This window comes from Hirundo rustica, chromosome 26, assembly GCF_015227805.2.
Source record: "Hirundo rustica isolate bHirRus1 chromosome 26, bHirRus1.pri.v3, whole genome shotgun sequence".
In the NCBI taxonomy this organism is placed as follows: domain Eukaryota; kingdom Metazoa; phylum Chordata; class Aves; order Passeriformes; family Hirundinidae; genus Hirundo; species Hirundo rustica.
Window position 1 is genome coordinate 1,580,336 of NC_053475.1, and position 12,115 is coordinate 1,592,450.

The 12,115-nt window shown below is 49.8% G+C and overlaps 1 protein-coding gene across 1 annotated transcript; it reads left to right on the forward strand.

Moving 5' to 3' along the window:
* The first annotated feature begins 4,074 nt into the window (after positions 1-4,074).
* KLF2 (KLF transcription factor 2) lies at positions 4,075-6,529 on the forward strand. Its single transcript, XM_040087008.2, has 3 exons — positions 4,075-4,197; positions 4,344-5,235; positions 5,610-6,529. Exons 1-3 carry the CDS (start codon positions 4,123-4,125, stop codon positions 5,783-5,785), a joined length of 1,143 nt encoding a protein of 380 aa, XP_039942942.1. The 5' UTR covers positions 4,075-4,122; the 3' UTR covers positions 5,786-6,529.
* The last annotated feature ends 5,586 nt before the right edge of the window (positions 6,530-12,115 follow it).

The window sequence follows — 12,115 nt, forward strand, 5'->3', positions numbered from 1 at the left end:
GAAATTGTTTCTGATAAAATCCTAGACGACAAGGATCACAGAAGTGCGACAGAATTTGAAGAACATGTCGTCGTTCAAGGATTATTTTAACTGTCCAGGCAGACACAAACCCCGCTCATGGCAATACAGAGAAGCTGAAAGCCACAGTTCTAGGAATGGAGCATGCAAGCAGCCCTGCTTTTTGGCATGGACAAAAATAGGTTCCTACACAGGCCAACAGGGAATTATTCAGAAAAACTGGGACACTGGAATTGCTGCGCTCTCAGACATCTTGTTTCATGGAATCTTTTCGCAGCCTCTACCTTCTATCTGAGCAACCCTAAGCAAGCTGGATTTCTCCCAGTGGTTCCAATTCTCTCTTGATGCTTCCCAGCCCTGCCACCAGCACTTCCATCAGCTCTCCCAGGGCTTTGTTCCACCTTCCAGTCTTCCCTCATATCCTGCTGTCAACCTTGTCATAATTTCAACCTTCTCAGAAAGCCTGGGAGGCAGCACTGAGTGCAGAGGGTGGCCTGGACTGCGGGGCTGAGGCAGTATCACAGATCACAGGATGGTTTGGATTTGAAGGGACCTTAAAAATCATCCAGTCACAGCCCCTGCCTTAGGCACGGACACCTCCCACTATCCCAGGCTGCTCCAAGCCCTGTCCATCCTGGCCTTGGACATTCCAGGGATCCAGGGGCAGCCACAGCTGCTCTGGGCACCCTGTGCCAGGGCTGCCCACCCTCACAGGGAAAAACTTCTTCTCAATATCCCATCCATCCCTGCCCTCTGGCAGTGGGAGCCATTCCCTGTGTCCTGGCACTCCGTGACACTGAGCTGGGGGAGAGGAGGCCTTTGCCAAGCAGCAATTCAGCAGAAGACCATGACAAAGGGCACAATTCAAATCCTTAAAGAGAAGTGAGTCATATTTGCCTGCTACTCCACTTTTTCATTGCTCAAACCTCGAGAAAGGCTTTGAAAATGTGCAGATAACTCAGAGGCGAATCACTGAGAAGAAAGGTATTAAAGGAAAATATGTTTTCCGAAAAATTAATGATCCCTTCAGCCCATCAAAGGGTGGCTCATCTTCATCTGTCAGTCCCTGCATGGGAATCAGCTCCAGTCATGAAAGGTCGGGTCAAAAAGGCTCCTTTCTCCAGCTAATTCATGATGTTACTTTATTCAGACAAAAGACCTACAGGATTACATCACAGTCCCCAAATTAAGATGTGTGTCTCTGAGGCATACCTGTATATTTCATTTTATGTGGTTGTTTACATCATTTTATCAACTTCCTTGACAGCTGATTCTAAAATGTGCTAACTCAGAGCCTGCAGTTTAAAATAGAAAAAAAAAAAAAAATAAATGTATAGTCAACAGAACTGTGACAAATTGAGACGCAAGCAAGGCAATCCTCGGTCTCATCTCAATATGAAAGGGTCGGACACGGTGTTACCTGTTCTGTGTACTCTAGGTGCTAAGAGGTGTTATTTTCGGGTCGTTTACCCTGCTATTATTATTACTACTAGTTTGCTCTAGGTGCAGTCAGGACTTTCTGAGAACAATCCATGAGAAAGGAGCTTTTTGTTTGTTTGACTTCTGGAATGACTCAGAGCAGGGGCGGACAGGTGACGTGGGTACTGCACCAACCCGTCCAGCTTCGAGCCTCCGTGGGCTAAACACGGCGCAGCCCTAGCTTGGATTATTCTATTAACATGCAAAAATCCTGACTGCAATCCCTTAAAAAGTTTCTCCTTGATCTAAAAGCAACAAGAGACAGCAGCAGCAACACCTAGGAAAACGAACTTTGCCATATAAAAATGGCTGAGTCCGTGTTTACTTTGGCTGGAAGACAAATCACACATCATTTAGCTCTCCTCTACCCACAGAAGATTAACAAATACTTTCTAATCTCACATTCTTCACATTTATACACCAGTGGCATCACTCCTGATCTATGCTAAGTGAGATCACTGCCAGGACCTTGCGTTTCGGTATTTAAAATAAGAGTTGTGAGCAGCAAAAAGCCAGAAAATGTCAGCACAACTGTCACAGACCGAGTGGAAGGTCATGGCAAAGTTGTTCTCAATTTGCGCAGAGCCAGTGACTCACAAGGTAAATAAATTCGCACATTTGTCTCCCCAGGTTTAGCGCAGCTCTCAATTTTTAGCCTGCTTTCCTTGAAAATAAAAAGAAACTAAAGGCGGCGAATTTATTATTTCGCGTTGCTTGGCTTTCATCCTCTCTGCCCACTAAACATTTTCCTTTGCACAAAGAAAACGCAGCGTTTGGTGACCGAGCCATTGCAGGGCTATAAACAAAGTCCTGTCTGCTGCAGCTACAATTGGAGCTTCTCAGCGAAACCTACACGTCCAGTTGTATATCCTAGAAACAAAATATTTTGTTATAGCTGTTGCTGAAATCACAAGCACATAAACTGACACAGACATTCAGGGTGTGTTATCAAGGGAGCATTCACATTCATTCTGAACTCATCAGAGTGTATTTTCTTGGCTGACTCACAGCCCCATATATACACGTATGGTTCGCTTACGGACGTTTTATTAGAGGAAAAGAGTTTACATTGAAAGATTACACAAGTGTGACATTACAGAGCCATGAGTCACACATCTTTGTGTACGGCGTTACCATGCATTCAGTGTATTGATTCTGCTCCAGTCACAGAAGTTTGGCTGCTCCTTCTGGCCAACCTGTGAACTTTGAGAATGAAAACTATAGAAAGTCAAACAAGAGGTATTCCTGATTTTAAAACGCGTGTAGCTATTGGAAAGATCATTTACTCACCCTAGCAACTGAGTTTTCCCGAGGTGGTTAAACACAAGCCTGGGATGGGCTCTGGTGAACAGGCTCAAAGTGCTCCGGAGAACCAGAGCCCATCGAGGACATTGCTCCTTCCCCTCCTGGGGAACACCGTGCATAAAAGTGAGAGCTGTTCTGCTCTCTCCCGATTTCCAGCTCACCTAAAAACCCCCCTTAAATGTGATTGCAGAGGAAATACGGCGGAGGAGAGGAGAAAGCATAGCTCTTTCTTAGAACGGGCTCTCAAAGAATCGGTCTGTCCCTTGACAGATCATAGTTTTTGCCCCTTTCAGATCTGCCACTTTTGCTCCTGGATGATGGCCAAGCAGCCAGGATGCTCAGAAACAGGAGCCTGGAGCACGTTAGCAGTAGTTGTAGGAGAATTGCCCCTTCAGACTCAGCATCTGAGCCAGAAGCCAAGCTAAGGGAGAAGAACAATCTTCCCTTCTGAAGAATCAAGCCCATGAATTGCCCCCATGGCGGAAGGGCCCCATCATCAGCTCAGCAGTTTCCCCACGGGAACAGGGCATGTCTCTCTCCCTCACCGTGCTCCTGACACCTTCCACTCCCATCTGCTTTTTCTGAGTCTGATTGCACCCAGGGATGAGGCTGGGTTGTGGGGAGGGGAATCAAACCCCAAATTCCCGGTGTCTTTCTCAGCATCCCCAGGGCAAGGACCCCTCAGCGCTCCCCATCCCACAGCAAGTCCCTCAGTCTCTGCTGAAGCTTGGATCTACCAGTGTCCCCTCAAGTCACGGACGGTCCCTCGGGGTTCCCAGGTCAAGGATGGTCTCCACCCCCACCCAGTGTATCTCAGCACAGGGTCCCCTCCCGCCAGGAGGGGTCCCGTGGGTGCTTCCAGGGTTCCCGTGTCCCCTCATCCCACGGAAAGCCCGCAGAGTCTCTCTTAGCACAGGACGGGGTCCCTCAGTGTCGCTGGAGCAGAGACCCCTTGGCGCTTCCCCGGCTCGCTTGGGGCAGAGTTCCCGCAGTGTCCCGTCACCGGCCCGAGCCGGGGGTCGCGGGTCTCCGGCCGCTGCCCGAGCCGGGGGTCGCGGCTCCCGGGCCGCCCGAGAGCCCCTCGGGCTGGGAGGGGAGGGCGGCCGAGGGGGCCCGGCCCCGCTCCGCTCCGCCCCGCTCGGGCTGGGACCGCCGCCGCCGCGTCCTTTTATACCAGAGCTAAATTTAGGCTGCGCCCGAGCCTCTGCCTTCCTCCCGCCCCGTCCGGGACGCGTTTCCTCCGCTCCTGCAATTGGCCTGAGCCCGTCCGCGCCCGCGTTATAAGGTGCGGAGGGCGGCCGGCCGCGCTCGTCCCGCACCATGGCGCTGAGCGACACCGCCCTGCCCTCCTTCGCCACCTTCGCCAGCCCCTGCCGGGAGAAAGCCCTGCACGAAGTGAGTGTTCCCCCCCGAGCCCGGCACCGACGGCTCTTCGCTCCGGTGGGCGGCGGAGCGGCCGCCCCGCTGCGCCCCGAGCCCGTCCCTCCCCGTCCCCCGAGGCGAGCGGCGCCTCTAACCCTCTCCCTTTTCTCTCTCCCCAGAGGTGGAAGTGTGAGCAGGAGGCCAAGACCCCCGGCGGCACCTGGGGCGGCCTCTCCCCGCGCAAAGAGGATGAGGATCTCAACAACGTGCTGGATTTTATCCTTTCCATGGGCAGCGACGGCTACGGCCAGGGCGCTGCCGGCGGGGACTATCCCCCTGCTCAAGGCGAAGGCGGTGGCTTTTACCAGACAAACCCGTCCCCGGGATGCTACAACGCCCTGGAGCAGGGCAGCCCCCCGCCCTACAACGCCGGCATCGTGCCGGAGATGATGCGCTCCGAGGTGGACTCCAGCTACTGCCCTTCTGGCAGCGTCCACGGGCGGTTCTTCGTGACGCCCACCTTCGGGGGCCCGCAGTTCGTTGAGAGCATTAAGCCCGAGCCCGACATGGACAATTATGGACCGGTCCTGGGTCTGGTGCCCCAGGCTTGCCCGAAGATCAAGCAGGAGGGGAACGCGACCTGCATGATGGCCTACGAGCAGCCCCGGGTGGCCAGTTCCCCCCAGATCCCTGGGGCAGAGACGCCCCCGCTGAGCCCCGACGATCTCATGGTGAATGACTGCCACGCACAGATGATGTGCCCCTCGTCCGTGCCCTACCAGCAAAGTTACCACCCGGCCTCCGGCTTCCACCACCCGCAGACCCACCTCCAGTACCAGAACACCTCCCAGTTTGGCCTTTTCGAGGACAGCCTGCCCTTACAGCCCTCCGCTCCTCGGGGGATGCTCACCCCTCCTTCCTCCCCTCTGGAGCTGCTGGACTCCAAACCAAAGCGAGGGCGCCGGTCCTGGCCGAGGAAGAGGACGGCCACTCACACGTGCAGCTACGCCGGTTGTGGGAAGACCTACACCAAGAGCTCCCACCTGAAGGCTCACCTCAGGACGCACACAGGTAAATGTTGCCGCTGGCCTTCGTAGGAGATGTGCTGCGTGCCCGTTGGGATAGCCCTGTGTAGAACAGTTCGCAGCCTGGGGGGTTTTTTACCCTGTAGTGTTTTAAATTCACGGCTGAGCTATGTGGTGGTCAGGTCTGTAACACCTAGGTGCTCACCTGTGTAGTCAAGGCTTTTCTAAGGACTTCCAAAGATTTTTCGCTGCGGGTACGGGTGGGTAAAGGAGTTTCTGGCAGTTCAGCTTAAAAGCACTTTTGGATGTTGCTGTGGAAGGGCTTGGTGGCAAATAAAGGCACACGCCACGATAAACCTCGGCGGGTTGCCCGGGTGTGTGGTGCCGCGCTGAGTCACGCTTTCTGATTTCCCCGAACAGGTGAAAAGCCCTACCACTGCAACTGGGAAGGCTGCGGCTGGAAGTTTGCGCGCTCCGACGAGCTCACCCGGCACTATCGCAAGCACACGGGCCACCGGCCCTTCCAGTGCCACCTCTGCGACAGAGCCTTCTCCAGGTCGGACCACCTGGCTTTGCACATGAAGAGGCACATGTAGCCCCCGGGGACTCTGCCCTGCCAACAGCGGACCTTATTTAAACTGCTCAGGTGCAGAAGCGTTGGAAAAATCTGTAGCTGGTACTACATGGGGAGGCACCGAGCGACGCTCCAGGACGGACACCGAGGATCTGACACAAGGAGGTTTAGCCAGGCTTTTCCTGCAGAGAATCTGCCGTGACTGAATCAGTGACCCGCCCGTCCCGGTCAGGAGAACAGGGGTTATTTATGCAGCTTCTGTGAAGGGTAAACTCCGTAAGACTCCATACAGATTGTATAGAAGAAGCTGTAAATATGTTCGGTTTGTTTTGTTTTGTTTTCCCCAATTCTAACTGCCCATCCCTAAGCTTTACAAGACAATGTTTGTATGGAAACTGCCTGAAGTTGACCCTAGAAGACGTAAAATGAATGTTACTGTAGCTAACAATGTTAGTTTAAATCTCGGTTGAAGGCATGGCTAAGAGAACACTCCTCTTGTTAGACTGTTTGGTTCACAGGTGCAATAGAATTCTTGTTTGCCATGATCTACACTAGAAGTACAGGGCTAGATGTCTTGTAAGAAATAACCTATTTACTGTAATTTTTTTTTTATATATTGTAAATAATTTTATACAATGAGAAATATTGTATATGTAAATAGAAGACAAATGGGTATTTTGCCTATTTCTGGTTTTATAAAAACATAATTTTTCAATGTTTGAAAACATTTCATCTTTTTAATAAAATAAGTTTTTAATTGCTGTGATTTTTATTCTCCTCTGAGATATCCCTGTTACTTTTTCCCTGATGGCTGGACCAGCAACCACCTGGTTGTGTTTTAAATTATCGACAACTGTAACAAGACACTTGAAAAAAATCTGAGCCATGAATTTTTCTGAAATAGATAACAGAGTAAGTAAAGTATTCTCAGTGGTAAATAAGACACAGTACAGTGCTTCATCAAAAAATCAAATAGGAAAGTAGATCATATACACTTCCTAAAAATGGTTAAGAAAGCAACACTGTAATTTCAGTCTCATTTCTAGTTTATGCTAGACTATTTTAATAGCATTCTTAATGTTTTCCAGATGCAGTTATAGTTTTGCCAGCAATGTGTGGCTTTTTTACTATAAATTTAAACGCTGCATTTTTGTAATTATGGAGGCTTATTTTAAGGCATTCTTGTACATAAATTATCCTTGTTCTCAAGAGCTCAGTGCAGAATTCCAATAGAACAGTAGTGGAATTCAAGCATAAATTCACAGCACAGGTTAAAATACCTTCATAACTCATTCCCCAAAACTTAAATTCGCTTCATAATTTGTAGTGTCTCCTAGATTTCAGGAGTTAAGAAAGTCATTAACTATTTGGGGGGAAAAAAATCAGCCAGGAACCGAGATTCTGAAAACTGTTTGCAAGTGAACTGGACACTGCAACAGCTACAGCAGCAAAGACAGCTACAAAAGTCAAATTGAGCCCCCCAAAAATTCTTCACAGCTGTAAATGAGCTCGGAAGGGCAGGCAGTAAATGCAAGCAGTTGTTCTGACAGTCTGATGGGAATCCTCTGTTTTTACATCTCTGGTGTTGTGAGTCTTGATACTCTTACATCACTGCTAATCAAACACGCAGATTCAGCTTAATATTGCAGCTTTTTTTCTTTTTTTTTTTTCCCTTAACATCTGGATACTTGGAACTTGGTTTTAATCAAGATTGTGACCTTTTTTTTTTCTGACTTTACGTGTTAGAGTACACAAGAATGCATTTAGAGTAACGACAAATATAGCTGTTCTTCTGTGAAAGCAAAGGCTGAAGCTGTTCATGTGGAACAGATGTATTTTGGGCTCCTAATCATTGGCATGGAAGAACGAGTTCCACATTTCACTTTTGTAGTTCTTTCAAAGTGAAATAAATATAAGGGAGCTTTAGCGTTTCTTCATCACAAACAAAACTCATTTATTTGGTAGAAAAAAAAAATTGCACAATCTAATTCCAGAAAGTGAGGATGACTTAAAGATGTTCTAAACTTGGCACATTCACTGTTGCAACAGTTCTAGGTATTTCCTTCTCTTTCCCCATAGCTGAATATTTTCATATTTCAGCATGCCCTTTGATGTTTATAACATTAAGAAAAGAACTTTTAAATTTCTTACTCTCATCTCTTCATACTCACCTGGCTTTCCCTTGCTCTTTCTGAGGAACCTGGTTATAGCCGTTCCCAGTTTCCAGCGTTCCCAGTTTTTGTTATAACCCAGGTTTCAGGAATACTTACAACCTTAAATGATTCCCTTTTTTTTTGTGACGCAATTTAAAAGACAAAGAGGTGTGACACCTCAGAGCCCAGCCCCGTATCTGCCTTGGGAAGGGCTCGGTCAGAGCCTTCATGTGATGGAGGAGATCTTGGAAACATCAATCACAACACATTTATCTGGCTCTGCTTGTCCCCGCTCCCCTCCTGACCTCTGGCTCTGTTCTCTTCCCTTCCAAATCCTCAGCCTGGAGAGGAGGGCTCCAGGGAGACCTCAGACCCCCTTCCCGTGCCTAAAGGGGCTCCAGGAGAGCCGGAGAGGGACTTTGGACAAGGGCTAAGTGACAGGACAAGAGGGAATATCTTCACACCGCCGGAGGGCAGGGTTAGATGGGACACTGGGAAGAAATTCTTTCCTGTAAGGGTGGTGAAGGACAGGAATTGGATTTCCAGAGAAACTGTGACTGCTTCGTCCCTGGAAATGTTCAAGGCCAGCTTGGACGGGGCTCGGAGCAACTCGATCTAGTGGAAGGAGTGGGTGCCCGTGGCAGAGGGGGTGCAGCTCCCTTCCAACCCAAACCATCCTGGGATTCTGTGATTCCAAGTCAGCTGCAGCCAGTGAATGGCACGAGGGCACCGTGTGCTGCTTCTGTGTGCAGAAATAAATGTCACCACAGCCACCAACCCTTAAAAAAGCCCTGTGGCTGTTCTGCAGCACCCACTACATCAGAACCTCCTCCAGTGCCTCAGCATGGGAGCATCCAAATCTGCCTTTGCTCCAGGGAAGAGTCTGGCTGTGAGGGTTATCACCTCTCCTGCCTCTGCTCCTGCTCACTAAAAAGTCTTCAGATAAGGGAGTTGATATCTGCCTGATAGCGCCTTACCAAATCGCACTCAGACCCTGACGAGCGGCGGCGATGAGGAAAGAGGAGCAGGTGGTGCTGAGTTTTTATATTTGTGACTCAACTGAAAACAGAGCAGAGGAATCCTCATACATAAATATAAAAGGTCTCATATAAAAATCTATAAAGTCAGTCCTCTGAAGGGATGGGGGGGGACAAAGCACTAATAAAAGTTCACGAGAAACTTTCTTGTCATTGTTTAAGGGAGGGCATCTGTGATAATTGCTGTGTGGTCTTTACAGGAAACTGCACGTTCTTGAATCTTGAGATCATCTTGTAGCAGAAAAAAAAAAAAAAAGAGATGCTGATCTCATTCTTCTCACATTCCTTTATGAGTAATTGTCAACGCTCTTTTTTTCTTTTTTTTTCCCCTTTCTCTAATTGTTTTGAATGAGTACATCCAAAGATATGTCGCTGTAATTCCAGTAATCTACCAAGCCTCCCCTAGTCAGCAGGAAAGCACTAATGTTCCACAACTTCTAATGACTGACCATCAGGTTGTCATCTCTTAAGTAATTTTGCTCCAATTAACCATCTGCCTCCCAGGGAGCATCCAGAGGCCACAACCTGCAGCTGTCCTGGATTTGATTTTGACATACCAGGGAAAGAAAAAAGCGACAGAAGCTGTAGTTAAACCTGATGGGAGGAAACCTAGAGTCCGTTGAAAACAAGATTTTCACACATATTAATCTAAGGTATCACAGCCATGGGCTCCTTATTGTTGTAAGAGAGATTGTGAGATAAATTGGAGAGGTTAAATGCGGAAATGAGCAAATCCCGTGCAATGATCCTACTGAAAACTGTAGTAAATATTGCCAAACTCAGGTTTGCTCAGTCACTGCTCCAAGTGGGATCATTCCACGTGGAGCTTCAGAGCGTTGTGTTTCGCTCCGCTGAAAATGTTTTTTCCTCACCCACTGACTTGAGAAGAATCAGCTAAACTCCTCTGAGATGGGACCTCACTGTCAGAACACACGGTAATTCTGTAATTCTGAACCAGCCCAGAGCGGGACCAGGTCCAGCCGCTGCAGGGCCGCTTGGTTCCGTCACCGTTTGGCTCCCGAAGGTGAGGCAGAGCCCTGGGCTCACCCAGCACCACCTCAGCAGCACTCCAGCATCACAGCAGCATCTGTGAAACTGCCCTGCACCACATGAGCACCACCCCAGCACCCTGTGCATGCCCAGCACCACACCAGCACACTGTGAAACTGCCCAGCACCACCCCAGCACACTGTGCATGCCCAGCACCAAACCAGCACCACACCAGCACCCTGTGAAACTGCCCAGCACCAGCCCAGCATCACCCCAGCACACTGTGCATGCCCAGCACCACACCAGCACCAGCCCAGAACCACATGAGCACCACATGAGCACCACAGCAGCACCCTGTGCATAGCCAGCACCACATGAGCACCACCCCAGCACACTGTGAAACAGCCCAGCACCAGCCCAGCATCACACCAGCACACTGTGCATGCCCAGCACCACACGAGCACCACACCAGTACCAGCCCAGCACCAAACCAGCACCACACCAGCACCCTGTGAAACTGCCCAGCACCACACCAGCACCACCCCAGCACGCTGTGCATGCCCAGCACCACACCAGTACCAGCCCAGAACCACATGAGCACCACAGCAGCACACTGTGCATAGCCAGCACCACACCAGCACATCAGCACCATACCAGCACCCTGTGAAACTGCCCAGCACCACACCAGCACCAGCCCAGCACCACACCCAGCACACTGTGCATGCCCAGCACCAGCCCAGCACCACACCAGCACCAGCCCAGCACCACGCCCAGCACACTGTGCATGCCCAGCACCACCCCAGCACCAAACCAGCACCCTGTGAAACAGCCCAGCACCACACCAGCACCACATGAGCACCAAACCAGCACACTGTGCATGCCCAGCACCAAACCAGCACCCTGTGAAACAGCCCAGCACCAGCCCAGCAGCACCCCAACACACTGTGCATATCCAGCAGCACCCCAGCACACTGTGCATATCCAGCAGCACCCCAGCACACTGTGCACAACCAGCATCACCCTGCACACAACCAACGCTGCGCCGGCGCCCCGCGCTCAACCACCAGCCAGCAAGCCAGCAGGCAGGGCACTTTCAAATCTCGTTTTTTTTTTCAACCTTGAAGTGGAAGGCTGGACTAGAAACCCCCTGCCTTCTCTGGAAGTTTATTTTAGATTCAGTTTTGTAACTGTTCGCATCTGGGAGAGCTGGAGCTTTAGTGCTGGACGTGGCTCAGCTCGTGCAGGATGGGGCATTTCAACCTGTGCGAGCCCTTGGTTACTCACAGCCATTTACAAACTGCCTGAAAACATTGACTGGCTCTGAACTTTGGTCTTTCATCCACAAGAATGCCAAAATAAGTTTGTCCACTCTTCAAATTATAGGACTGTGTGGTTCTGTGGTTTTCTGTGGTAGCAGCTCTGTGGTTTCTCAAGCTATTTTGTGCACCTCTAATACAGAGTAGCTGTTAGTTAGGCTTTGCTTAAATTGAATTTTCGAAGCCAGAACCCCAAGCTCTAGCAATTTATTTTTGCTATATTTAGACAAAACAGCTACAACAAAGTCATGCAGCCATCACTATGGTAACTAGCAAAAAATTCAACCCAAACCCCATGTAATTTAACAGGGAGAAAGCCACCCCCACTGCTAGCATCCAAAACTGACTTGGTGGCAACGACAAACCTTAAAATTCCTCAGTGTCCTCGAAGTAGCTGCTCTCAGCTGGGTCTGTCCCAGTTCCTGCCTGCCCAGGACACGTCCTGTGCGCTGTGAGTGCAGCAGTCAGGGTTTGGAACTCTGGCACTGCAGCAGCTCCTCTGCCAGGGCCCAGGCTGCGGCGGACACGAGCTTCCCGCTTCGTTTGGAGAAGTAATTGGTTTACAAACCAAACCTAAAGCACACAGCCACGCTCAGTTCACAGGCCCTGGAGGTAACTAGTTCAGCTATTGATTCCCACAGACTCCTTAAAACTCTGTATCATTTGATCCCAAAGAACCCGTTCCCTATCAGTGCAGCTGAGGCTGGGAGCAGCCCCTGCCAAAAACCAACGCCTTCCACCTGCAGCATGCAAAGGATGCACAGATTTATCCTAAACTTGTTAGGTAGAAAATATATTTGATTTACTCTTTCGAGGTCTGATTTTTCAGCCACAGTTATTTGATCTTATAATATTT

Excerpts from the sequence above, each read along its gene's own strand:
- KLF2 (XM_040087008.2), top strand. The coding sequence starts at position 4,123 with ATGGCGCTGAGCGACACCGCCCTGCCCTCCTTCGCCACCTTCGCCAGC. Across the intron at positions 4,198-4,343 it reads GGGAGAAAGCCCTGCACGAA|AGGTGGAAGTGTGAGCAGGA; the intron begins GTGAGTGTTCCC and ends CTCTCTCCCCAG. Across the intron at positions 5,236-5,609 it reads TCACCTCAGGACGCACACAG|GTGAAAAGCCCTACCACTGC; the intron begins GTAAATGTTGCC and ends TTCCCCGAACAG.